The sequence below is a fragment of the Phacochoerus africanus genome, chromosome 2 (assembly GCF_016906955.1).
Source record: "Phacochoerus africanus isolate WHEZ1 chromosome 2, ROS_Pafr_v1, whole genome shotgun sequence".
Taxonomy (NCBI): Eukaryota; Metazoa; Chordata; class Mammalia; order Artiodactyla; family Suidae; genus Phacochoerus; species Phacochoerus africanus.
In genome coordinates, this window is record NC_062545.1 from 150,378,281 (window position 1) to 150,404,329 (window position 26,049).

The window sequence follows — 26,049 nt, forward strand, 5'->3', positions numbered from 1 at the left end:
CCTGGCCTCGCTCAATGGGATAAGGATCTGGCATTTCCGTGAGCTGTGGTTTAGGTCAAAGACGTGGCTTGGATCTCGAGTTGCTGTGGCTGTGGCATGGGCCGGCAGTTGTAGCTCCAGTTTGACCCCTGGCTTGGGAGCTTCCATGTTTCATGAGTATGGCCCTAAAAATACAAAAAAAAAAAAAAAAAAAAGGAGGAGTTGATCTATTGTGGACATGAGATCCTTGTGGTGCTGGAGGTGTGACCCTGACTCTGCAGGGTTGCTCAGGCAATGCTGCTGAGACTTCAGGTTCTCCCAAGGTCAGAAGAGAGAACTGGAGAGCATTCCCCAGTGTTTCGATGCAATGACATCTATGTAGAAACGAATAGTCTGGAAGCTCTGCCAAAAACTCTGCCCTAGTCAGGGAAACGATCAACATCCTTAGGGGCTTGAAGCCTAATCTTTTAAAGGTATAAAAAGCTACCTTTTCTGTAATCACTCAGCTGTGTCACTCCCAAGTCTGGAAACAGGTATGAATAGCACAGGGGTGGTCTATTGATAGAATAATCATAAAATAATAGATTATCTGGGTTTCCAGGCTTTGTATCCAGCCTATAGTATAGGATAATATGGATTTTAGGATAAAAAATTGAAAATAAAAGAAATGGGCTAATTCTGGGAGTTCCCACAGTAGCACAGCAGGTTAAGGATCCAGCGTGGTCTCTGCAGTGACTCAGATTTGATCCCTGGCCTGGAAACTTCCATATGCTGAGACTGCAGCCAAAAAAATTTAAAAAGAATGGGCTGGTTCTGGATCGATAACATTTAAGGTCTTTTCTTGTTGGGATTTTATTTTTATGTTTTTTGCTTTTCTAGGGCTGCACCCACAGCTTATGTAAGTTCCCAGGCTAGGGGTCAAATCAGAGCTGTAGCTGCTGGCCTGCACCACAGCCACAGCAACTCAGGATCCAAGCTGCATCTGCAACCTACGCCACAGCTCATGGCAACGCCAGATCCTCAACCCAGGAATGGAACCTGCATCCTCATGGACACTAGTCGGATTCGTTTCTGCTAAGCCACGATGGGAACTCCCTCTTGTCGGGATTTTATAAACATCGTTGATACCCAGGACACAGGCGTCATGTGATGATGGAAGAAGTGTACTTCCTTTGTGTGAATCTTGGTAGAATCTGCAGAATCCTTCAGTTTCCTTCTTCCCCTTGCTGGGGGAGGGGTGTCTCAGAGGAGCCTGAAGCTGAGGGTCTGCAGGTGCCCTGGGGAGACCCACCCGGCCCCTTCCTTTCCTTTCTGAGCTTCACTTTCCAGGTCACAGTGTTGAGCTGCTTGCTCACCAGGTAGCCTTCAATTCAAATGAAGTGTATAACCTTTCTTACTAGCGCAGAATTTTGGAGTAGCTTGGGTGTGATATTATTGACTGTAAAGGGCAAGGGTCTTTTCTTTAAAAAGTAGAGAGAAAATGATATGCTAGAGGGCATGGACAGACTGTGTGTGTGTGTGTGTGTGTGTGTGTGTGTGTGTGTACCTGATGCTGATGTATGCTTAATTCAAGGAATAAGAATGGTTGAGGATACAAATGCTGTTTTTCCTATCCTCCCTTTGGATGGTCATCCTCATGGGTGGGGGTCCTGGAGGCGAGATAGGACCTATATTTAGTCACAGCCCAATTACACCTGGGAAAATCCAGGCCATCACAGCAGTTGTCAGGGGGGTCTTCACAGTGGTGCTTCCAGTGAAAAGGATTGGGGAACAAAGGTGCTCCTGAAGTTGAGATTTTCCTGGACCAAAACAGGAGGTGGGGCAGACCTGAAGGGCTGATAGTTAGCAGTTGGCAGAAGCTGTCCTCATCCTGGCTGAGTGTGCTCCAAAGAACCGGGTTCCAGCCCCCTCCCCAGGAGCCCCGGCCAGTCTGGAGCCTATCGGTCGTCCACCTGGGGACGCCCTCAGCTTTTCTTCCTCCTGCTTGGCTGGGTCAGGACTCCAGGGAAGAAGGAAGAGGGGGTGGGTGGTCCTGGCACACAGAGCCTGCTGCCCTGTTTCCGCAGTAAGTGGTCTTTTGCTAGTGATGGTCAGCGTTAAAATGTGTCTTATTCTGCTCATGTCCCTGAAGCGGGTGACGGGAACCTGAGAACTTAGTGGGCAAGTTCTACATTCCTTGCAGACTCACATTCATGATGCAGCTGATGGGAGATCCGCCAGGCTCTGCCTCTCCATTCCTACATTTCTTTGGCTGTTATCTCCGTAAACATTATCTGTAATGCAGAAATAGTTTTACAGTATTTTTATGTGTTGTGGCATCTGAATTAGCACAAGAAGAATGATTTGGTTTCAGCTGATTTGGCCAAGACCCTTGGTCATCCTTTCACTTGCCTTTCACATGCAAGTATCATTTTAGGTCCATAAATACTTAGCTTAGGGAACATCATTTAAAAAAAAAATGTGTTGGGAAGCTCCCGTCATGGCGCAGCGGAAACGAATCCGACCAGGAACCATGAGGTTGAAGGTTCGATCCCTGGCCTTGATCAGTGGGTTATGGATCTGGCATTTCTGTGAGCTGTGGTGTAGGTCGCAGATGCAGCTTGGATCCGCATGGCTGTGGCTCTGGCATAGGCCAGTGGCTACAGCTCTGATTAGACCCCTAGCCTGGGAACCTCCATATGCTGTGGGTGTAGCCCTAAAAAATAAATAAATAAACAAAAATTTAAAAAATAAAAAAAATGTGTTGGGAGTTTCTATTGTGGCTCAGTGGGTTAAGAACCCTCCTAGTATCCATGGGGATGCGGATTTGATCCCTGGCTTCGCTCAGTGGGTTAAGGATCTGGAGTTGCCCTATGCTGCGGTGTAGTACATAGATGTGGCTTGGATCCGGCATTGCTGCGGCTGTGGTGCAGGTCACCAGTTGCAGCTCCTTTTCGACCCCTAGCTTGGGAACTTCCATATGCCACACGGGGGACCTAAAAAGACAGAAAAAAAATGTTTTTTATGTGTTGTAACAGGTGTATCTTTTTCTAGTTAGTACTTTTGGGTTTTGTTTTTCCCTTGAGTTGAGTTACATTGAATTGCACTGAGATGGTCAGGCTCAGGGAAGTCACGCTGGAGCTGCTGCTACATGAACAATTAAATGCCTTTTCTTCAGAGACACCCTCAAACAGAAAAGCCTGGCAGACAAGCAAACGCCGTCTATGTCTCTTTTCTGACAAAAGTCGGGCATCTTTTAGGACCAAGAGGGACAGGAGGCTGGTGCTCTCAGCCCCGCCTCCTTCCCAGGTGTCCTGTCTGTGCTGTGCCTGCGGTGCTCCGGGCACACAGGTAAGGGCCTGGTGGGAGGGTGGGACTGCTTAGCTCCCTGGCAAGTGGCCCAGCATTACCAAGGGGACCAGCCTGGCCCTGCTCCTTGGTCCTGTGCCTGATCTGGCTGCATTGCTCCTGCAGCCGTAGGTGGGGCCCCAGCTACCCAAGCCCTGCCCAACTGAGGGTCCGCAGGTGCAGGCGCCTCCCAGGGACAGGATTTAATTTGCTGTAATCTGTGCTTCCTCAAGGTTGGTCCTGGGGTGCAGCTGTCAGGGGCCTGGACATGCCTCCCATCAGGAGAGGCAGACGGACTAATGATGTTTTTCTCTCCCCCCTCCCCCCTCTGCCCCTGCCCCCGACCCTTGGCACTGCCACCCAGGGACGCTCCGGACGCAGGCCCACCAGGGAGACTTCGTCTGCGTGGAGTGTGGGAAGTGCTTTCATCAGCCCAGCCACCTCAGGGCCCACATGAGGGCTCACACAGGTACCTGCCCGTGCACCCAGGGGCCCTGGGGTACAGGCTTTCCTGCCCGGCTTTGTTTCCAATGGTCGGTGACATCTTTAGATCTGGCCCCCAGTGAGGTGCGGGGTCAAGCATCCTCTTCTGTGGGTAGACTCTGGACTCTCCCGTCCAGCGCCTGTGCCTGAAATGGGTTTTCCTTTGCATCCAAGTGCCATGGGGTTTATTTGAGAGAGGCCTGTTTGCAGATGCTCCCTGTTAATTAGAGGGTGGACTCCCTGCAAGTGAACAGGCTCATGGGTTGTACGGCCACAGCAAGCACCAAAACCCAAGCCCCCATCAGTTTCTTTCCTCACTGGCACTGGCTGGACGTGGACAGGTCAGTGCTGAGTGGCAGGACCTGGGTCCTTGGTGTAAAGAGCTTGCCTGAGATGGAGTTGGGTGAAAGCATTGTGTGTGCAGAGGCCGTGCAGCAGGGCTAGGCGAAGCCCGAGGGGCTTCAGCCCATGTGTGAAGGATGCCTCCTATGAGGGTCTGATGCAAAGTGACAGGGGCTACATGGTAAGTGACGCAAGAGGAGGGTCCCTCTGCAGCGCCCTGCTAATTAATGTTGTCACTGATGGAGACGAAGTCTGAATTAAAAAGGGCACCGGCCCCGGGCAGCATTTTCAGCCTCTTACAGTAAGTGTTATGGTAAATTGGTATTTTCTGGCCACAGGCTGTGTGCTGGTGTCTTTTTTTGTGTGCAAGTGGTTAATCTGTAAGGGCGTGTGTGTGATGGCGTCGGGAAGCCCATGCTCTCCTGCTAACGCGTGTCCTTGTCCCCACAGTGCTGTTTGAGTCTAATGGCCTCCGAGGTGCTGACATCCACGGCGCACCTGCAGACGTCCCCAAACAAGTAGGTCTCCCATGGTGTGGGATGTGTGGCTTTTCTGTGGTGGCTGGGAAGAGGCGGGTCATGGTGGTCATCGCAAGCGTACTACCTAGTGGGTTACCAGGTGTGGAAGTCACTTTCGCTGCTTAGAATAAGAACCCAGTCCATGGGGACACCTGTGGGTGACGGATAACACTGAAGGTCGCCCAGGCCGTGAACTACTGAATGCGGGGGTATTGGGTCTGTTGGAGTGAGGGACTTGGTAGAGACGGGTGGTGATGGAAAACACTAGAAATCCACACTTGCCCGAACGCAGGCTGTTTTGCCTGTAAGTTGGCTTGAGAACAAGTTCTGCTTCCTCTCATGTCTTTAGCAGCCTGTTTTGAACTCCTCTGTAAGAAGCTTTCTGCTGAATTGGCCTCACCCTCTTCCTAATTTTCTGTGTAACACACCACCGACTTGACCATAATGCATAAAAATACCTGTGAGCAGGTACACAGAACGCAGATTATTGGAGACGCATGGCCTCAGTAGGGAAGCCATTCAGTCTGCAAAATGTGGCAGAGTCCTGGACCCGTGTGATGCTTCAGCGTGTTGCTCCAAGCAGGAGGGCCGTGCCCCCCAAAGTGGTCTCCTCTTATCCTGGGCTGAAAGCACCTGCTTTCCCAGCACCTCTTCCTTTGTGTCCCTTTACGGCAGGTCACTCCTGTCCTCTTGGTCTTCCAGAAGCTTTTGCTACAGTAACGTTCTTGCTGTCTCATCGGTTGCTCTAGAAGATTCTGTAACTGCAACCTCTCCCCTTTGTGAACAAAGAGGGGTTTCTTTGCCACCAAAGTAAACCAAGGTCCTTTCTGGGTGGTGAGTTCAAGTTTGCATGTGTGGGGTTCACTTGTTGACAATGGCGATGGTGACCAGGATGTCAGCGGAACCTCTCGAAATTCCAGTCTCTTTCTCTAGAGGACAATAGTGAGCAATAAGAGATGCTGCCTTGAGCCTGCTGCTCATTAAGGGTTGAGCTGGTCCGAGGTCGGACAGTAGTCAAGCCAGCTCAGTCATTTTGTTTGTTACTGAATTTTTCAGAATCCCTCTTTGCTGTTAAAAGCCTTCCCTTCATATATCATGGACAGAATGCCTGGTCCTTTGTTGTAGGTTTTTAGTGAGTGACTTCTCTCTCTTAGGAAAACCCCTAGTTTTAGAATGTGAAGCCATTATTTCATGATGCAGTGACAATTTATGAAATAAATAACATCTCGCTGAATGCGGAATTAAAAGATTTCCCGAACACATGTGACCTTAGCGCGAATTAGGCAGCACTCTCCTTTTGAACAGAAATAAACCCCCTTCCGACAGCAGTCACCATGATGTGTTTGTGGGATGTTGCGGGAGCAAGGTCGTGCCATAATTGGAGAATTACATACTGAGATTACAAGGGGAGTCAATCCAGGGTGTTCCTGCAGACACAGGCGACCCATTAAATCCACCTAAGACGTGGCTTTTCCAGAAGAGTGTGTGACGGGGGCGGGCGGCACCAGGCAGGTCTGTGAATAACATAGTGAGATTCTTCAGGAACGCACATCGGTTTACTTGCCGCATGTTAATTCAGCCTAAGCCTCTTTAAAATGCTTCTGTCATAGGGAGAAATAGATCAAAAAGCAAATCACTAAGACCATGTTTTGAATGATTTCTGTGTGCCTGAGCGTTACGCTGGGAATTCAGAGCAGTTGTTGCTCTTCCTTGATTATGATAGAGAAAAAGATGTATTTATATTTTTGTCTTTGTCTCTATAAACCCATGTTCTGCAATTTTAGACTTATTACCAGCCCACCTCTGAGTTTCATGTTGACAGGGACTCAAGACCGAGGTCTCAGAAACTGTGTACTCCTGGTTTGAGGTTTCCGTGGGTCAGCTGTCTTGCTTTTCAGTCTCCGGACAGTGGATGTCAGTCCTGTGGCATCGAACCTGAGCTGGATTTGCGCACCTCTCAGGCTGGCATACTTGAGAGTATAGCCTCTGGAAGTACTTTGTCCTTTGTTACATTTAAAGTAGCCATGGTTGATTAATCACTAAAGGGTTCTGGTTCTCGAAGGAAATTCTGTTCTTCTCCACATACTTTGGAATTTAGGAATCCTCATGGACCTCTGTCTGCCAGGATAATTGCAAAACACAACAATAGTAGGTATTGGTTGAAATCTTGGTGTTCTTTCTTATTCTGGAGTTCTCATTGTTTACAAAAACCACAATTGCTGTCTTAGATTTAGGATTTAGAATACATTATGGATTCATTGAACAATTCTGTAGTTATTTATGTCTAGAAAGGGACTCATTATACTTATCAGCCATGTTCTTTTTCATGTTTGGCATGCTTTACAAACATTAGCTAATTAATATTTAAATCATACTCTTTTTCTGTGGGCTTTAGAAGCAGTGGATCAAGGGATTTTTTTTTTCAATCATACAACTTTGTGTATTCACGCAGAAATTCTTTGATGTAGCACTTAAAGTTGATGGACTTCTATAGATGTACATAATAGATGTTACATTATCTCACTGAAACAGTGTTTGGGAATTCAGTTCTGCAGTAATCGTTTATTCACTCATTAACAGTATTTATGGAGCACTTCCGATGTGCCAGGCTCTGTCGTATTGGTGGAGATAATCCGGATATTGGGAGACAAGGTAAATATTTGTATTGCCTTGATGGTGCTCGAGGCCCAAGGGGTGGTTTAGAGGTGCAGAGTTGTAATCGGCTGAGGGTCCTGAAACGCAGGCTTGGGGCATTGAGTACATTGCGCTGGGGGCCGAAGGGCGGAGGTCCCCGCCCCCCAGAGGTAGAAGAGCAGCTTCCTTGTATGAAGTTCAAGGCTGGAGGAGGGAAAGCCAGGTGGCTGGGAAGCATCTCAGGACAGGAGCCTGGGGAGACACACAGGCACTTGGTGTTGGTACTGAGATGCGGGAGCTCCATCCTGAGGGGCCCAGGAACCTGAGCTGGGTATTACGTCACCAGGGCTTGTGTCTGCAGCAGGTCAGGCTGGTCTTTGTCAGGGATAGAGTGTGGTGGTTCTGGACAGCTGGCTGGACCACTGTGGAGGTGCTTAGGGTCGTTCCAGCGGGACCCAGAAGTGGCCCCAGCTTGGGTAGGGCTGGAGGGGTGGGAGGTGGGTGTGGGGACAGAGGCAGGATGGGAGGGGAAGAGGGGGGTGGCCTTGGGTTCTGGCTTAAGGCTTCAGCTCTCTCAGAGGAGCCATGCCTAGAGCCAGGAACTGGGCAGGAGGAACCAGACAAAACCAGTTCCAGATGACCTTCAAGTTCAAGATGCCTCTTGGCAGGTGACTCTGAGGGACCCAAGTGGAGAAGAATGATTCTTATAGGAACGGATAAATATTTAATAGCTCCCATCGTTGAAGTTCGGTCAAGATCAGCCAGTTCTACTCTGAGAGACTCAACAACATGAATTATTATTAAGATACTGGGTTACTGAGTCAGGGCTCTGCCCTAGACCTCCCTTCAGGCAGGTGAACCTCACCTATGCTTCTTCACCTGGAAAATGATGACAGAAGCAACACTTAACTTCTGTGCTTGCTAAGAAAATGAGCAGTGTGGGTGAGCCGAGCCTGGCAGAGACCACGTCCAGGGCGTTAGCTGCTGTCAGTTTCTCTAAGGCTGAACAGTTGTCCTTAATGACTGGGGAGACCCAGGTGTTTTCTTGTCTAAACGTCACGGTCACTTCCTCTCCTTGGCATCTCCTGCTTGTCGATGCTCTGATGTTGCCTTGTTTTACAGTCTGCTTGCTGGTAGTGCCTTAAAGGGAGGATGGGAAAAACTGTGTCTTGTCAACACAAATGTAGTTCCCAGGCTTGCTGCCCCCAGTTCAGAGGATCTCAATCTAGGGGACAAAGGTCATATCTGCACACACAACAGATACAGCCGCTGCCCTGACTTTGCCGTGTTAATATTGGAATTTTCTATGTCGGATAGTCCTAGTGTCATAATATACAGTCTATCTGGAACAGTGGAGCAGGGCTGGGGTTTGTAAACATATGCTGGGATGGATTAAATGCAGTTAGATCAGGATGACCCACTTGATGAAAAAGAAGAGTTTCCGTTTTGGTTTTGTTGTTCAAGGTCATACATGCAGTTTATTTTTTTCTTTTCCATTATGGTTTATTAAGGATATTGAATAGAGTTCCCTGTGCTGTACAGTAGGACTTTGTTTCTCTCCATCCTATGTCTAATAGTTTTCATCTGCTAACCCCAGACTCCCACTCCATCCCTCCCCTTCCTCCAAAGAGTTTCCTTTTGATGTGTTTTTGGTTGTGGTCTCTTTTCTGTTCCATGCTGGTGAAGCCTCATCTGTGTCAGGCTTGCACTTGAAGTAGGAGACCCCAGCGCAGTCCTTTCTTTATCAGGAAGCAGAGGTGCTAGGTGGGGTGGAGAGGATTACTGAGGTCTTGGAAGCTGAAGATCTGGATTAAATAGTAGTAGGATATCTATGTGGGAAAAGCCTCTGAAAAAGAAGGGATGTGTGTATCTGTGTAACTGAATCACTTTGTTGTACACCAGACATTATTCACAACATTGTAAATCAACCATACTTCAATAAAACATTGATTTTTTCTTTTTTTTAGTTTTACCTTTCACATTTAGGTCTTTCTTTATTTATTTTTGTCTTTTTTGTCTTCTTAGCGCCACACCCACAGCATATGGAGGTTCCCAGGCTCGGGGTCTAATCGGAGCTGTTGCTGCCAGACTACACCACAGCCACAGCAATGGGGGATCCAAGCCGAGTTTTTGACCTACACCACAGCTTACGGCAACACCAGATCCTCAACCCGGCTGAGTGAGGCCTCGTCCTCATGGATGCTAGTCTGGTTCACTAACCACTGAGCCATAGCGGGAACTCCTTTTTTTTTTTTTTTTTTAGTTTTACCTTTTCCATTTAGGTCTGTCTTTCTTTCTTTCTTTCTTTCTTTCTTTCTTTCTTTCTTTCTTTCTTTCTTTCTTTCTTTCTTTCTTTCTTTCTTTCTTTCTTTCTTTCTTTCTTTCTTTCTTTCTTTATTGTCTTTTCTTTTTAGGGCCACACCCATGGCATATGGAGGTTCCCAAGCTAGGAGTCCAATCAGAGCTGTAGCCACCGGCCTACACCAGAGCCACAGCAACGCCAGATCCGAGCTGCGTCTGCAACCTAAAGCACAGCTCATGGCAACGGCAGGTCCTTAACTCACTGAGAGAGGCCAGGGATTGAACCCGCAACCTCATGGTTCCTAACCGGATTTGCTTCTGCTGCGCCACGATGGGAACTCCAAGGTCTTTATTTATTTATTTATTTTTATTTTTTTTATTTTTTTAATTTTTAAAAATTAAAAGAAAATAGTAGGGTATTGGATAGTTGGTTCACAGGCATAGTACCAGTTCTGTAGGCATCTCATTCTTCTGCATTGATTGATTTACTGTAAAAGGGTAAAAAAACCAAACCAAACCAAAACAAAAACGCTGCCAGAGAGGAGCCCTCTTCGTGAGCGGAGCTTCAATATCTGTGGGGACACGTCTTCCAACCCTTGGGAGGAAAGCCACCACTGCTGGTGCCTGTTGGGTTAGGAGGATGATTCTGATTCCTAAGAGAAGCCAACATTCCCAGCAAAATTCTGCATCAGGGGAGGAATTCATGTATATTGTTGTTTTCAAGATGCTTTGTCAGAGGAACAACTTAATGTTTAATTTCTGGCAGTTCTCAAAATTCATCATGAGAGCATTTTGAGAAAATAATCTGCTAAAATATTGGTATCATTGTGCTGTGGATGTTAGAGCAAAAAGTAAGAGTTTTTTTTTAGCGTTGTGGAGAAATTGTATTTTTCCATTATATTGTTATTAAACATCAGAGATTAAGACAATATCTAAAACTAAGAAAAATTAACCCTCTCTCCCTCCATTCCCTGGGTTTTGGGATTTAAAAGACCAGCTTGTTTCTTGCTGAAATATGAAATCTGATATTTTGATTTGTCTGGATTCCTTGCCAAAAGTTATAGACTTTGATTAATAGTTTATTTCTTATTATTCTAAATCTTATTTTATAATAGTTAAGCTGGAGAAATAATTCCATTCATCAAAATAACAGGAAATGAGAAAATAAATGGCAGCCTCATTTGTCTCATTTTTAGCTACTGAGATTGTAATGCAGATGATGGGAAATCATGTAGCTTGGTCTATTTGAATGTATGTATAATATGTTTTCAGTGTCACAGATCTCATCTCCAAATTCAGCTGCTTTGTCTTGGCAATTTTCTTACTCACGAAACCAAACGTCTTGAAACACAGTATCCATTTTTGCCATTAAAGATGACATAGGGTGAAGAGTTGTGAGGATAACTAGCGATTTATCTAGAGTGACCTGTGACCTGTAACGGCGTGTTGATCGCTTGCTGAGAAATGTCCTACTCAGTATGGTTCTCTCTGTGTCCTTCAGTGTTGAGCATCAGCTTCTGTGTCTAACACAGGCCTTGTTCCACAGGCCAAGCCCCTCTGGAGGCTGAGATCCTGGGGTGCGGGAGCACAGGCTTGGTGTGTGTATGTCAGTGACCCCTGCCCATGAGCTCATCTGCATCCCCTTCCCTTATAAGCAGAAAGGAGAAAAGTAAGCCTCCCCAGAAGTTCCAGAAGCCAGTGTTCATCCCTGGGACATTGAAGGCTTCAAAGAAAGGGACTATTTCTTTCAGTCTTCCTGAAGAGCTCACAATGCACACGGGTGTAAGAAAGAAAAGCCACACTTTCTACAAGCATTCTTCTCATTTTCTGATTGCTCTTTCTTCCTAGGAGAAAACAAAGCTGGTTTGTGCTCAAATACCACGTGTCCCCTTAATTTAAAAGTTTCTGTGATTCCTTTCGTCCACAGCTGCCTACCCCCCACCCACCCCCATACATGATTTCTCAGATGAGTTTCACTCATTTCTTAAAAACCCTGTAGGGCCGCCAGATGGCTTGATCAAGTGTTGGTCCCAATGAGTCAGTACGTGAAGACAGCTCTTCAGAGTGAGATGCTGTTTGAACACATGCCTTCTTTTATAAAGGAAAGCAGGCACCCGGGCCCCTGGATGTGTGGATAACATATAACAACCTGGTTATTCGGGTTAGCCATATCGTGCAGTCCTTCTAAAATAAATAGTTTTAAAACTTGCAGTTTTATTTTAAAACTAAATAAATAGTTTTTACACTGCAGAGCCTGCAGTGTAAAAAAGCTCAGTGCTTTATAGAGAGAGGCGGTCTTTCTGTTCTCTCTCTGAGGGTCCTTTTACTTTCTCCCAAGCACACTTGTATATTCAGGTCCAAAGAGAGGGAAATCCAGGGAGGTGCCCTGGGAGGGACTCTGTGGGTGTTTATGGAATCTACACACACACACACACACACACACACACACACACACACACACACACACACACACACACAGGCACGCACATAACACGTGTTCCTTCGCATTCTTTGCCCATTTATGGAATCAGGCCTGTCTGTTTGCTTCATACATTTACTTCCTAGAGACGTTCAAGGCCAGTCACCTAACATCTCACAGTAACTCTTTTTTTTTTTTTCCTATTTGTAAACACAAAGGCCGTTTTCCTTCCTTGAACATATCTGGAACGCATTCTGAACGATCCCCGGTGATCCAAGGCGTGATGTCTCTGTGCAGAAATGCCAAACACCCTTGCCAGTTATTGCAGGGATCTCACCATCTACTTAAGGAAGTTTTATTACCGCCCTCCTTCTGTTACTGTTTCCTACATATCAAATGAACTACTGTTGGTACCACTTCGCCCCCCTCCCTCCAGTCCCTCTAAAATGTTGTTGAGTATCTCTCTGACTTCTGAGAGATGTCGACTACTAGGTGTCATGAATGCAGAGGTAGTTTTAAAGTAGGAGTGTTCCGAGACTATTAACTAAAGAGAAGCACTTAATTCGTTATGTCAATCAGACCACCCCCCCAACCCTGACTTATTTCTTGGGTTCCTGCAGGCATAGCAAAACCAGTTTGGATTTCACATGAGTGCTATCCTTACTGTGTGCAGGTTCCTTTCAAGCTGTTGATTTTACTTCCTCAAGACATTAGCTGAAGGTTAATGCAGTTAAGTAAGGCTAATCGTGCCTGGTTGTTTTGTCCTTGGATCGTAAAGGCCACCATTCAAACAATGATGCTTCAGATGTCATTTGAGAACCTTCCCTGAAAGCTGCGGCTCTTGTTTATTCTTCTTTTCCTCTCCCAGTTCTCGTGCCTTTAGAATACCCCTTCTGTTTTCCAGCATGGTAATTATTTATGGAAATGGATGGAAGCTCTTTCTCGGGTTCTGATGGACCTATGTGAGGGCTGTACTTTTGCTTTATTCGGCCACTAAGTTCAGCCCTGTTAAGACCATCATCCGCCTACAAATCTGCTTCATATTGTAGAGCATTGCTTTGGTGGATCTTCTGGTCCCACCTTGCCATCTTTTTTGCCTTTTCTCCAGAGCTGGTTCAGATACTATGATTTGCTCTGCTCGTGCACAAGACACAGAAGTGTGATAAACCTCTGTAACAGATCTGGGAAGTGATTTTCTAAAGCTGACACTGGAAGGTGGGAAGGCACATTTAAAACATTTCCTGGGAGTTCCCACTGTGGCTCAGTGGTTTAACAAATCCGACTAGGAACCACGAGGTTGCGGGTTCTATCCCTGGCCTTGCTCTGTGGGTTAAGGATCCAGTGTTGCCGTGAGCTGTGGTGTAGGTTGCAGATGCGGCTCAGATCCCGAATTGCTGTGGCTCTGGCATAGGCCGGCAGCTACAGCTCAGATTAGACCCCTAGCCTGAGAAGCTCCATACGCTGTGGGTGTGGCCCTAGAAAAAGCAAAAAGGCAAAAAGACAAAAAAAAAAGACCAAAAAAAAAATTCCCAAAAAAACATTTCCTAGGAGTTCCCACTGTGGCACAGTAAGTTAAAAATCTGACCTCAGCTGTTTGGGTTGCTGTGGAGGCTTGGATTTGATCCAAGGTGCACTGGGTTAAGGATCCAGCATTGCCGAAGGTGTGGTGTAGGTTGCAGCTGCAGCTTGGATTTGATTCCTGGCCTGGACAACTTCCAGATGCTGCAGGTGCAGCCATTGAAAAAGAAAAAAATTTTCTTTCTGTGTGCAGTGAGTTACAGTGAAGTCAGGGTCTCTGTCAGCCTGACGCGGCAGCTCTATGAAGGTCATTAGGTTTGTGTTTGGGGTGTTGCTAAGAAAATTAATAGGAAAACTGCACTTAGAAACTGAAAGGCAGAAATGAGCTTTTCTGTTGTCTCTTTTTCCCAGGGGAGAGACCATCCTAACGCAGATACTGTCCAGACAGTGCCTCTCAGAAAGGGAACCTAGAGACACGCTTCCAACATAACCGGTGCCCGGTGACGGCCCCCCCACCACGGGTGTCCCCACAGTCTCCCTGCCGTGACCCTGCCCGCCCCTCGGAAGAACTCCTGGCGGACACCCTGAATCCTAGAGCCTCGGGGCGAGGGCAGAAGCTGAAGAGAGAGCCTCTCTTTGTCATGCGTTTAAAAATCAAGCAGATGCTCTGCTCGAATTACATGCAGGTCCTCCTCGTGCGCACGTGTGCTCACCCAGCACAGTCCGTATTTTCCTACAGTCATCGGTCGTGTCGGCAGGCGCAGGAGGAACTCACGCATCTGTCTTGTTCAAGACGAGTTTGAGACACTGGAAAAAAGATCCTCGTGTGCGTGGGACACAACGAAGCTGCCAGGCACTGTCACAGAAGCTGCAATGCTCAGAGGACTTGGGGGGACGTCAGAGCAAAGGGGGGCGAGGTTTGCAGCATGAGTGTGACGGCCCCTCCTTGTCTCAGTGGGTATTTAAATAGTGAATAAGAGAGGGAGGATGGGTGTGCGGGTGGTGTGGAAACAGGCTCCATGGAGGCGGGCGGTGACTGGACCCTCCCTGGCAGGGGGGCCCATGTGCTGAGCCCCGCTCCGTTGTGCTCAGTGAACCCGGCAGAGGTCACACGTCCACAGCAAGGCTTGTGTCCTGCTTCGGAAAAGAGAGCTAGTTGAACACTAAGAAAAGCAGGCTTCTTTGTTTATTCTCAGGACCTTTTGGTAACAGGGCTGCACTCTGCAAACTGCTCACCACGGAAGACTGCCCGTCTTAACAAATTATCTAGCCACTGAACCCCTGATTGGGACCCTTGTAGTCACAGCAGGAGAATCCCTGAGCAGATTGGGGGTTCAGGTCACCAGGGTCTGAGTGCTCTGGGATCCCTCATGCTCCCCTTCCCTGCCTCCCTGTCCATCCGTCCCAGCAAGTAGGTGTCTTTTCTTCTTGGGCCTGGGGGCCTCCGCTGGACGAGTCCCCTCGTTCCCAGGGTGTGGAGGCCCCCAGGCCTGTGGTTGGGGCGGCTTGATATACCTCTTCCTCAGATGCAAGTTTTAGTGGTGGGGTTAAGGCCCGTCACAAGGGACCTTAAACCTTGCAGTGTACGCAAAGTTGTATTCCACAGATATAAATATTTTCTTTTCCTTTTACCGTGACACTATGTGTGATGGTAATATTTCTGAAAGGTTCAGATTTTTGCACATAATGATTTTATGCATTATCAAAAGTTACTGCTGCCTTGAATGAAAATGTTCTGTGAAATTTTTTGCAAAAGCTTTACTAGGTTTTTTTTTAATTGTGACATTTTGTAAAGGCAGGAAATGGATTAAAATAAGCATGCTAAATATATTTTTCAAAAAAGCAATAATTTTACATGTATAGAAATTATCCTAACCTTTAATACTGGTGAGAGCGACAGTTTACTTAATACAGTAATGGATTAGTGCAGTTTTTGTAGAAAATGGGCTTCTGATACAAAGACTTGTTTAAACACACACACACACACACACACACACCCCTGAAGTGTGGTTTTCCTGTTCTAATGATTTGTTGAGTTTTATTATTATTATTATTATTGTTGTTGTTGTTGTTGTTCTTAGTTACTGTTTGGTTTCTGGATTCTACTTGTTACTGAATTTAAATTACTTGACGGTTCAGGTTACCTTGCAACATTTGCAAACAATGCAATGTAACTGGCTAGCTTCTATATATATATATTATATACATGTATACACACACACATGTAGACACAGAGATATGTGCGTGTGTGTGTATATATATAATTTTTTTACTTATTTTTTCCTGCTTCTCTTTTGCCGGATATGTTCCAGAACGATCTGTCCTGTTGGTTGGTGTGTTCCGAGGGTCTGTGCAGATGCTCCTCAGCCACTGTCCTTGACTGTTCTGTAAAGTTACTTTGAGCAAAGTTGCAGACACATTCCCCTGCTCACCTTCGAAATCGAAATGCCACTCTGTTGACTTCCGTTTGATCCTGTCGCTGGCCTCCCCACGGTGGTCATTTCTGCATTTTCTTGGCTGAAAGTGAAGGGTGACAGTTCAGGAGCGCACAGGGGCTAGAGCTGCGGGCTGTCTGTTTCTCTGCATTTTAGTTATTAAAAGGAACTCTGGACCCAAAGTGACACAGATGAGTCATGTACCTTCTTGCTGTTTCAGAAGCAGCCTGTGGAGTCGCAGTGTCACCCCGGGGGCTCCTTTGCAGGGGGCCTGGGGGAGAGAGGGGGCACATCCCCGGGGAAAACCGTGTGCTGCCAGGAGCACAGATGGAAGGTTTTCACTTAATTCAGCAGGCGGGGACGGGACCCCAGAGAACGCCACCCTCTGAGAGAAGCCCTTTGCCGGAGACTGTGGCCCCTCCCTCTTTCACTGCCCATCAGTATTTTATTGGTTTGTTAATGCATTTATGTCAGTTCAACCATAGTATTTAATATGATTTGTGTTTTCTTATTTATTTAGCTGATGTGTCTTGATTCGCTTTTTTTTCAAATGATAATTTCCGCATGGTCTCTCCTGTAAGTCACCTTCTGACTGTTACAGACTTTCTACCTCTACCAATCTGCTGTTTCCTTGTTTCTTAACAGGATTTCACAGTGTTGGCGTCCAGTGTAACTTAGACAATAAAGGGTTTGGTTGTCTACACTGCAGCTTCTCCTGGTTGTCTACACTGCAGCTTCTCTGTGTGGCGCCCTACCCCCACCTGCGCCCCCCCCTTCCCTGCTCACACCTCTTATTCATTGTCGTGCTCAAATAATACAGATAATGAGCTTATAGAAATCTTTCAGGTTATTCACTCATATTCCTTAATTTGAAGAATGAACATTGAAATGCTCTAAAAAAAATCAGCTGTTTAGCATCTAAACCCGGTCATTGTCCACTGCTCTGTCACTTCTCTTACCTGGTTCCTGCAAGGGCTTAGGGTGATCTCAGAGGCTACCTTTCACCTGGGTGATTTACAACACAATACTGATTTGCAAGCCAAACCGGATTTTTGCCTTTTTAGGAAAAGTATTCAGTGTTTTAAGAGATTCCCCCCTAAGATTTCCTTATTTATTTTTAAACCAAGAGAGACACTAGTTTCTTGAAACCCCGGTGCTCCAGCAAAGGGCCCTGGGAATTACACAGGCCACTTTGGTGAAGTTAGGGAGCACTGATTTTGCCCAGTACGTCAAGAGCCATCCTCAAATTTGGCCGTTCTGTCCCAGGCTATACAGTGTTGCACAAACATGACGTAAAGGCACATGCACACGCAGGGTCCTCACTCCGCAAGCCCCTGGGACCCTGAGCTGAGGGGGTTGGATGCAGCAGGGTGCAGGCGTTGCCTCTTGCTGCCTCCCCAGGGAGCTGGCTCAGGTAGCTGCACCATTCCACCGGGAGTTAGCGAGTGGCTCAGGGGATGTGTCTTCTGTTCTCAGAAAGGTCTGGGCTTGAAAGGACAGTGCACCTCCTGGGGTTTCTTGTCCAGATGCTCTGTACCAATGTTCCATCTTTAAAACAGACATGGCCCCGCCCCAGAGGTTTGCACGAGGCACAAAAGAGGACTGCGTTCGCCTGCCTTGACTTTACCACTTTCAGCATGTCTCTGTGTCTGAAGGAGCGGCGATTGTTTCACTGCTTGTAACTTGGCTGGGTTCTAAGAACGTTTTACATGCTGAGCAAAAAAGAAAGAAAACGCAAGTCACAGACCAGGACATCCAGTGACGTTCCGGTGCTCTGTAGCGTGTCTCTGTGAAGTGACCGAGGGGAAATGTTCATTCTTCAACTTTGCTAATTATGCTTTGAGGCAGTAAAATGCAAAAGACCATAGAATTTGTATTTCTTTTTAAAAATACAATTTATAACATTATATTTTGTACTCTTTATATTAGAATTTGTAACTAGATTGATGTATTTAACTCTATTTCTGAAAAAAATAATTCAATGTTTCAGTTGTGTGATAAAAATATTTAGATAAAACATATTCATTCTATTGGAATTTGAAATCAATAAAAACATCTTGGAGTTCTTGAGATTTGTAAGCCCTTTTTCCCCTGTTGCACGAGGTGGCTTAAATCCTCTCTCAGCCCTTCTGGATCTATGGTTTGAAAGTTTTTGTTGGCTGAACACAAAACCAAAGTGTTAGTGCTCTTTGTTTAGATAAGAAGAAGAGTTTTTGGACGCTTTAAAAGGTAGTTCATCTAAAAAGATGCCAAGATGGTCACAGTATTTTTTTTTCTTCAGATCTTTTGTGGACTCCAGGATACACATACTCTTTTGTTTTGTTTTGTTTGGCCAAGACCACGGCATCTGGAAGTTTCTGGGCCCAGGACTGAACCTGAGCCGCAGCAGTGACTTGAGCTGCTGCAGTGACAATGTCAGATCCTTAACCCACTGAGCCACACAGAGACTTTTCCACACTTTTTTTAAGGTGACTCTATTTCTCATTTCCCCCCTTAGCACCTCTGACTCCCCAGCGCCAAACACACCTGTGCTTAGACTTGCAGTGTAAGTCACACAGAATGTCCAGAATGGATGTAAAAGGAATCCCAAATCAGATTAAATCATTGCCTCAAAACTTTGTGGACACAGAAGGGCCATTGCTGTGGTTTGCTGTGATTTCCTGCTAGAAGGTAGAAACAAGACTTGAGCCCCTCAGATGCATTCGCAAAATTTTAATTTAAAAAAGACAGCATGTACTTGAAAGAGTAAAGATAAACTGGCAGGAAAAGGAAGAGATGGGGTAAGTACCGAATAGCCTTTCAAATCATGTCGGGAGAGAAAATAGAGGCTGGACAGTGTGGTGAGTGTCCAGGCCTGCAGTCACTGATGGCCTTCATCCCTTTCACAGCCCGGAACTCTGATGAAAATGCTGATTTTGAGGAGTTTCCAGAATGCCTTTAAGGTTTTGTGGATGGGAGAGCTGGACCTCTCACTGCGGGGGGTGGGGGAGGTGGAGGCATGTGGCTTAATATAAAGAACCCTCTCTTCCCGGTTGGTTCTCATGAGAAGGTGATGGATCTAAATGGGGAAGGGCCAACCCCACCCTCCTCAATGCTGTCACCCTCTTGGTGTGACACCAAAAGTAGACCCAGATCTCTGTCACCTGGTGTGGGGGCATTCCCTCGAGGGAACACAGTTGTGTGATGTTCAAACCCTAGACAGACACTGTCCCTGGTCCTGGGGTGGCCTCCAGGTGACCGTGTTCCTTCCTCTAGGAATGAAGCTGTCCTGTCTCTCTGTCCATCCACTGGTCACCGAAGAGGGTCATCGATGACCTGCCATGTGTAAATATCCTCCTTGGTGATGGGAATTCGATTTGCTGTGTCTGTGCTTTGCCACGTGCCCTGCTGGACTGGGCATGGCTGCACTGCACACACTCCATTTAGGGCACCCTCCCCTCTGGTCTTTCTGTTTGAAAATAGCAGTGGTGTCTTCCTACTTTCTGCTTCTCATGATCTCAATCCTGCCTTTCTAAGTGTTCTTCAGGAGGTTAGCAAACTTACTGAAAAGAAACACGAAATGCCCTGGTCCTTGCCTGTGTGACAAGTTCTTGGAATGTCTGACTTCCTTTCTGCCAACTGATGCCCTGGCTGGATTCAAGATTGGGGAGATGCTGCAGGAATCCAGTAGCACTTGACGCAGCCGTCTGGTCAGTTTCCTTAATGGGAGGAGGAAAGATACAGTGACGTGGAGACTGCAGGCATACTGTTTGCTTTCTTTTTCTTTCTTTTCTTTCCTTCCTTCCTTCCTTCCTTCCTTCCTTCCTTCCTTCCTTCCTTCCCTCCCTCCCTCCCTCCCTCCCTCCCTCCCTCCTTCTCTTTAACTACAGAGGACATTATGGTGAGTCCCATATCCAAGCCCTCCCTTAATGGGACACTAGATCTGCTAAGAATGGGGCGTCAGAGTAAACCCTTAGCTTGGCTGCCAACAGTTCCAACCTTGTAAGGGCGAGAGGAAGCTCGCCTTTTTTTTGCCCCGAGATTTGTCAATGGAAGAGCAGTATTCAGGTCACAAGAAACCTCACTCCCACTTGCCTTTGTGCTTCACCAGCCTCCTCACGTCAAGCTCCGTTCAGTTCTGACAGTTTTCACTTAAAGCATGGTGACTCAGTCCGGAACATTTCCAGGACGGGGGAACAGACAGCCAAAGGGGGTTGCTTTCTGAGAAGAAAGGTGTTACATAAGACAGGTGAGCACTTGCCAGGTACTTGGGGGTCTGCGCTGAGAAACAGCAAGTCAAAACTTCTGGATGTTGTGCATTGTGGAGCTGGGACTTGGGGACAGAGGGTACAGGCAGCCTTTGTTTACATACAGGATGAGCTGAGGATCAGGCTGTTCAACAGTAGGGCGATCTGCACCTTGACCTGACAGATGTCCTGACCCCGGAGAGGTCATGCACAAGCTGGATGTGCATGTTTGAAGGAGTCAGTATCAGAGTCCTGGCACAAAGTGGTCACTTAGTGCCACCAAACATGCAGATCCCTTCTGATCCAAAGATTTCAGGCTTCTCTGAAATGGTAGAAAGTGTGTAGAAAGTTTTTTTATTTTTTCCCCCCTAGAGCTGCACCCTCTGCATCTGGAAGTTCCCAGGGGTCAAATCGGAGGTGCAACTTTCGGCCTACGCCACAGCCACAGCAACGCAGGATCCAAGCTGCAGATCTGTGACCTATACCACAGCTTTCAGCAACACTGGATCCTTAACTCACTGAGCAAGGTCAGGGATTGAGCCCGTATCCTCATGGATACTAGTCAGATTCTTAACCTGCTGAGCCACAATGGGACCTCTCAGAAAGTTCTCGATGTTAGAAATTCATTCAAAAAATTCCAGTGCCTGCTGTGGTTAAGGACAGCCCCAGGTGCTGGGATAGCGCTGTGCTCTCGGCGCTTGTGGTGGAGGTAGACGGAGTTCTAAGTTGGAAGGATCCGGGCTCCGTGGGTGTAGATGGAAGAGGGATGGGTTCCATCTGGAGAGAGGTCAAGGAACTCGTAACATCAACCAAATGCCATGTGTCACCAGGATCGGGTGGCACCCTGTGGAAATTCTGGAAAACAATTTAATTGTATAAAATAATCAGCATAATACTTAAAACAAACTTTGCATCTGATATCAAGCCTTAGTTGACTGGGATAATCTGTAAGAAGATCTGGATAAGAAAGAGAAAAGTGACATGTGGGTTTCAGCGAGAAAGAGCCTAAGGAAATATATTCTGAGAAATGCCCCGCAGTACATTTGGAACATATTTTGAATTGTCAAAGCTGACAGAGGAAAGGGACTGAGATCATTGTCAATTATTCCTTGATGACATTAACTCAAAGTGAGGCTTCTGGCAGAGATCCACACCATGTATCAGTGGGAAAGATGCTGTGACAAAACCGACATTAACACAGGCGCCTGCCACTGTGGAGGCTCTGTGCACCTGTCCTGAGTCACCGTGTGTGCCTGCCATCGTCAAGGTTCAAGAACTAGAGACAGGTGGGAGGTGGACAATCCAGGGGTCAAAGGACAGCTTGAACAGGAAATAGAAAATGTAAGAACTTTTAGTTTGGAAAGACGAAGGCCAGGAAGGTCATGGGTCAGACAGTTCTGTACAGCGAATTGTTTTTGTCAAAGATCCAAGTGGTACACCTTTTAGTCTTGAGGGGAATTCAGGACATGAACAACAACAAGCTAATGTTTAAAAGGACTGCTCTATACCAGGAGCCAAGGCAGAAGTTTTATCACACTCAACCTTGACAACCTTCTTTTCAAAGCAGGCATTATTAGCTCCATTTTACAGGTGAAAAAATAGATTGTCAGAGAAGGTGTTAAGAGCCTACAGCCAAAGTGACATAGCCAGCAACTAGCAGCCACACCACTAGAGTCCAGGGGTATGGGGCTCGCAAGCAGCCTGCTCCGTTCTGCGGTGATGCAGCTCAGTAAGAGTGATGAGTGTCACATGCCACGGACCACTTTCTGAAGCACTGAGCCATCCATCATCCAGTGGGTCACCACAGCTATCCACAGGTATGGGGAGTGGACACCGTGGCCTGTGGTCAAGGGATGGATACAGGACTACCACTGGATCAGAATGAGATGTTTTGGATTTCAGAGCTCCTGTTTCAGAGGGATGGAAGTTTCTCTTGGTTGACCTTAAGTAAGCTGAGAACAAACATACATAGGGATAAAAACACTGACTGTGATTCTTGAAGACCTGAGTCTGCGTCCCAGGTGTGTCAGATACAGAGCACATGCATCCATTGGCCTGTCTTGCCCAGATCCAGACTTTTCCTCTCTTGGTTCTTTCCTTCATGCTCCAGAATCCACCTCCCCCAAACCACCACCAAGGAAAACCCCTCCTCCCTTCTTCCAGTCCCTCCCCATCTTTTATGACCTGTCTTGGCTTTTAAAGTCAGTCTTCCTTAAGTAGCCCACTGTCACTTTACTTCTTGTTCTAATTTTGAAGCCTACAGCCTACTTCATGGAAACATCTTGTGTCATGGTTATCAAGGACCTTACGGTTGTATATTGTGATTCTTTTTTCCCTTTTATGCTAGATTTTTTTTCTAACTTTTTTTAATGGAGAATTACACACGCTCACTCATATCCATCATCCAGACCCAACAGTGACAGTGTTTTGCCAAGTTTTGTAGCAATCTAAGGAATTCTCAGACATCATGACATTTTAACTGTAAATACTTTAGTATGCATCCCTGAGCGATGTATTATTTTCAAAACCATGATAACAGGAATGTTGCATTCTTTATCTCCTGTGATCAATCCTTAAGTGGGATTTCCCCTCAAATCTTGTGACTTCCTTGGTTTTCCATCACCTGGTCTCTTGATTTTGGTCTCCAGTTTCATTCTCAGGAGCGAGGTGGTGATTTCTGGGCACTCTGCTCGGGGATGGATGGTGGAATGGGGCAGGGGGCGCAGAGGGCCTGAGGATGACTTCCAGGGGCTTGGCTGGTGCCCTCGGGAGGTTTTGGTGCCTGCCCAGAATGGAAGTTGGGCCAAGATGCCCCGCAGGCCCCACGCCACCACACCTGGGAGCTATCAGGCTGAGTTCAGAGTGTGGACTCGGGAGCTAGGGGCCACCGCTTCCCACCCCTGTGGCTTCCGGCTAATATCCCAATGAAGAAAACTGGCTCCTGTCCCCAGTTGTCTGTGTACCTTGAGGTCAAGCAATGTCTGGGATTTATTAAAACACTGGCTGGTGGAACATCACGGAAAGTGGTCCTAGAGACTGTGAGGCTGTGTTGGGCCATCAACACATCCCCCCATCTTCCCAGCTTTCTTGAAGCCTTGGAAAGGATCCACATAACAGGGGAGCTGGCTACCGTGTTAAAGACTCCTTGTATCCAGCATCGCCACCTTCTAGTTCTCACCACCTAGGAGAAACAAAACAGGTGACTATTCAAGGAAATAGCTCAAAAGTTCAAAGCTATCACGACTATACGTTAAGGTTTTGGTTAAGAATCTGCCTTCGTTCAGTTCATTTTAAAATCAGACTGTTAGAAAATTTGAAGGCTGTAAATCCCTCAGAGCCCCTGTTGTCCAAAATTCTGGTTCACACAAAAGGGGGCCAAGGCCCAGAGGGGTCACCATTTTGCACACCCACAGGAGCTCAGGGAGCGTCTGCAGCCTGCTGTGCTTTTTCACTCTTGAGTTGAGAGTGTGTGTCACTTGGGTTTTGTACTTGAGCATGTCTGGCCTTCTGAATCCTCTCTCATCTTCTCCTCCTTCTCCCCTCTTCTCAGTTCACTTTAAAGTTGGTTCCCCAGTTGTCTGTAGGTTCCCCAAGGAAACACAGAATGTGAGGTTCCTGTATTCTTCAGTCCAAGCTGCATATGGATCTGACCCCTGCCAAATTGAGGGCAAAGCAGGTTGTCCCACCAGAGTCCCAAAGGTAACCAGAAATATCCCCGCCGCCCTTTCCCAGGACAGCAGAAGCTGAACATGCACTTTAACGGGGGCTCCTTTTCCTTTGCTGAGGTTTCAACGTTTTACCCACCCTTTCCCCCAATAACGTGCAAGACTTGGCTCCACAGCGGGATTCTCAGGGTTTCCACTACCGAAGGAAAGAGGGAGATGAGGGGAACCCTGCCCCCCGGGGGAGGGGGGAGCCATATGCCCTCCTCCCCTCAGCAGCCTGACTGCTTCACCAAAGCTTGTCATCCCGAAGTTGCCCGCTCTCACCACTAGATGGCAGGTGGGGGTCACACTTGAATGTAAAGTATCCCTCTCTAGCTCATTCACTTCATTTTTGTCAGCCAACATGTATTGAGCACCTACTGCATGCTGGACAGCGTCCTTCCTGCCAGACAAGGGGGCTACCAAGGTGAAGGCGCTGGGCCGCGGCCACGCAGTCCTCAGCGAGGGATGGCATTCCTTCCTCTGTCCCATGAGCACCTGCTAGGGGTCCCGCCGAAGTCCAGGCACCAGGGATGCAGGGCTTTTACGTTCTCCTGGGAGTACACTCAGTGGTCAAAAGGACAAATACACATCTCGGAAGAAGATGAGTGCAGTAAACGGAGGAAGGCCGAGAGTCTTGAAGAAGAGGACTTTAGATGGCTGGCAGGGCCTCTGGTGATGTGCTCCCTGGGCCAGAGGGAGGAACATCACATCCAGGCTGAGGCCGAGAAGGACAAAGGGCTGGAAGCGAAACCACTTCGTGCGCACAGCCAAGGAGGCCAGCGGCGCAGCCCAGGCGTGCAGAAACAGGGCTCAACGGAGGGGGATGGGGGAGGGCTCAGGCCAGCTGGGGGCGGAACCTGAGGAGCCAGGCGGGGCGAAGCCTGCGGGATCCTTGCAGGTAGACAGTACCTGAAAGGCAGGTGTATAGAAAACATGACCCCACTCATGTTTGTCAGAGGCCACTCAGTTTGCTGTTGGCAGAATGGATTATTTTGCCCGTGGGAAGCATTTTGGTCCTGGAAACAAAAGATCTCGTCCTCGGACCTTGGGAGCAGATGGGACAAGGATTAGGGCCCCAGGTCCTGAACATGGAGGAATGACAGACAGGGTTCAGGATGGACACACCTCAGGGTCCCGGGACTTCCCGCCTCTGGGCGCTGACCAGGATCGTGCCAGGCCTGAGGGTCCTGTGGTCCAGGGCATGTGGATGGTACTGCTTACTAAAACAGGGGGCTGGGACCTTGATCCCTGGAGAATCAGGCACCAGTGGAGGGCAGCTGTCCAGGTAGATTGCGTCAGGCACAGTAGAAAGGGGGATGGAAAATGAGAGCTGCCAGCATTTACAAGGCATCTCTGGTCATGATTCCTGGAGGACCCTGGAAAAGGCCACAGTTCAACCATCCTCCCAGGATGAGTGGAAAGAGGTGGGAAGCCCCACATAGAGAAGGCCAGGATGGGTACCTGAGCAGGAGGGGCAGGAGCTGGGGACGTGCCAGGTGAGACTGAGGCTGGCACGGGGGCAGGTCATGTGAGGGCTTTGGAAGCCACGTTCTCCTGGGGCAAAGGGTGCAGAAAGGTGCCACATCAGAGGACACAGACATTTTTATTGAAGGAATAAAACTGTCCTTATTCATTTACAAACAGGATACGGACTAGATCTGTCAGCTCAGGCTGCCCTCCCAGAATCCGCAGACTGGGTGGCTTAAACAACAGAAATACATTATCTCACAGCTGGAGGTCCAAGATCAGGGCGGTTGCAGCCCCAGTTTCTCAGGAGGCTTCTCTCCATCTCCTGCTGGGTCCTCAAGTGGCAGAAAGCCAGAGGTCTTGATGTCTCCTTTTCTTTTCAGAAGGGAACAGTCCTTTGGCCCAGGACTCATCCTGCAACTCATGGACCCTTAATCATGCCCCTGAGGCCCCATCTCCAGACACAGCCACAGTGGGGGTTAGAGGCAACCCCTGGATGCTGTGGGCACACAATCGGGTGCATAACAGTGAGCTTCTCCCTGAGAGGTAGCCAGGGAAGGAGGGGCAGAGGTTGGAGGAGAAGGGGTGGTCATGGACGTGACCCAGGGGACAAGTTGGGGTATGGAGGCAGCCACCCTCACCCCACCTGAGGTCTGCTCTCCGAGGCCCCACTCTGCCCAGAGGTGGACCTTG

The 26,049-nt window shown here is 47.7% G+C and overlaps 1 protein-coding gene across 3 annotated transcripts in view; it reads left to right on the forward strand.

Moving 5' to 3' along the window:
• The window catches only part of ZNF516 (zinc finger protein 516), a 117,432-nt gene extending 99,406 nt beyond the window's left edge, over positions 1-18,026 (forward strand). For all 3 annotated transcript variants that reach the window (XM_047766937.1, XM_047766938.1, XM_047766936.1), the window contains exons 4-6: positions 3,671-3,775; positions 4,582-4,649; positions 13,933-18,026. In XM_047766937.1, the coding sequence (XP_047622893.1) occupies positions 3,671-3,775; positions 4,582-4,649; positions 13,933-13,992 (233 nt within the window). In that variant the 3' untranslated portion in view covers positions 13,993-18,026. The remainder of the gene's footprint in view (positions 1-3,670; positions 3,776-4,581; positions 4,650-13,932) is intronic.
• The last annotated feature ends 8,023 nt before the right edge of the window (positions 18,027-26,049 follow it).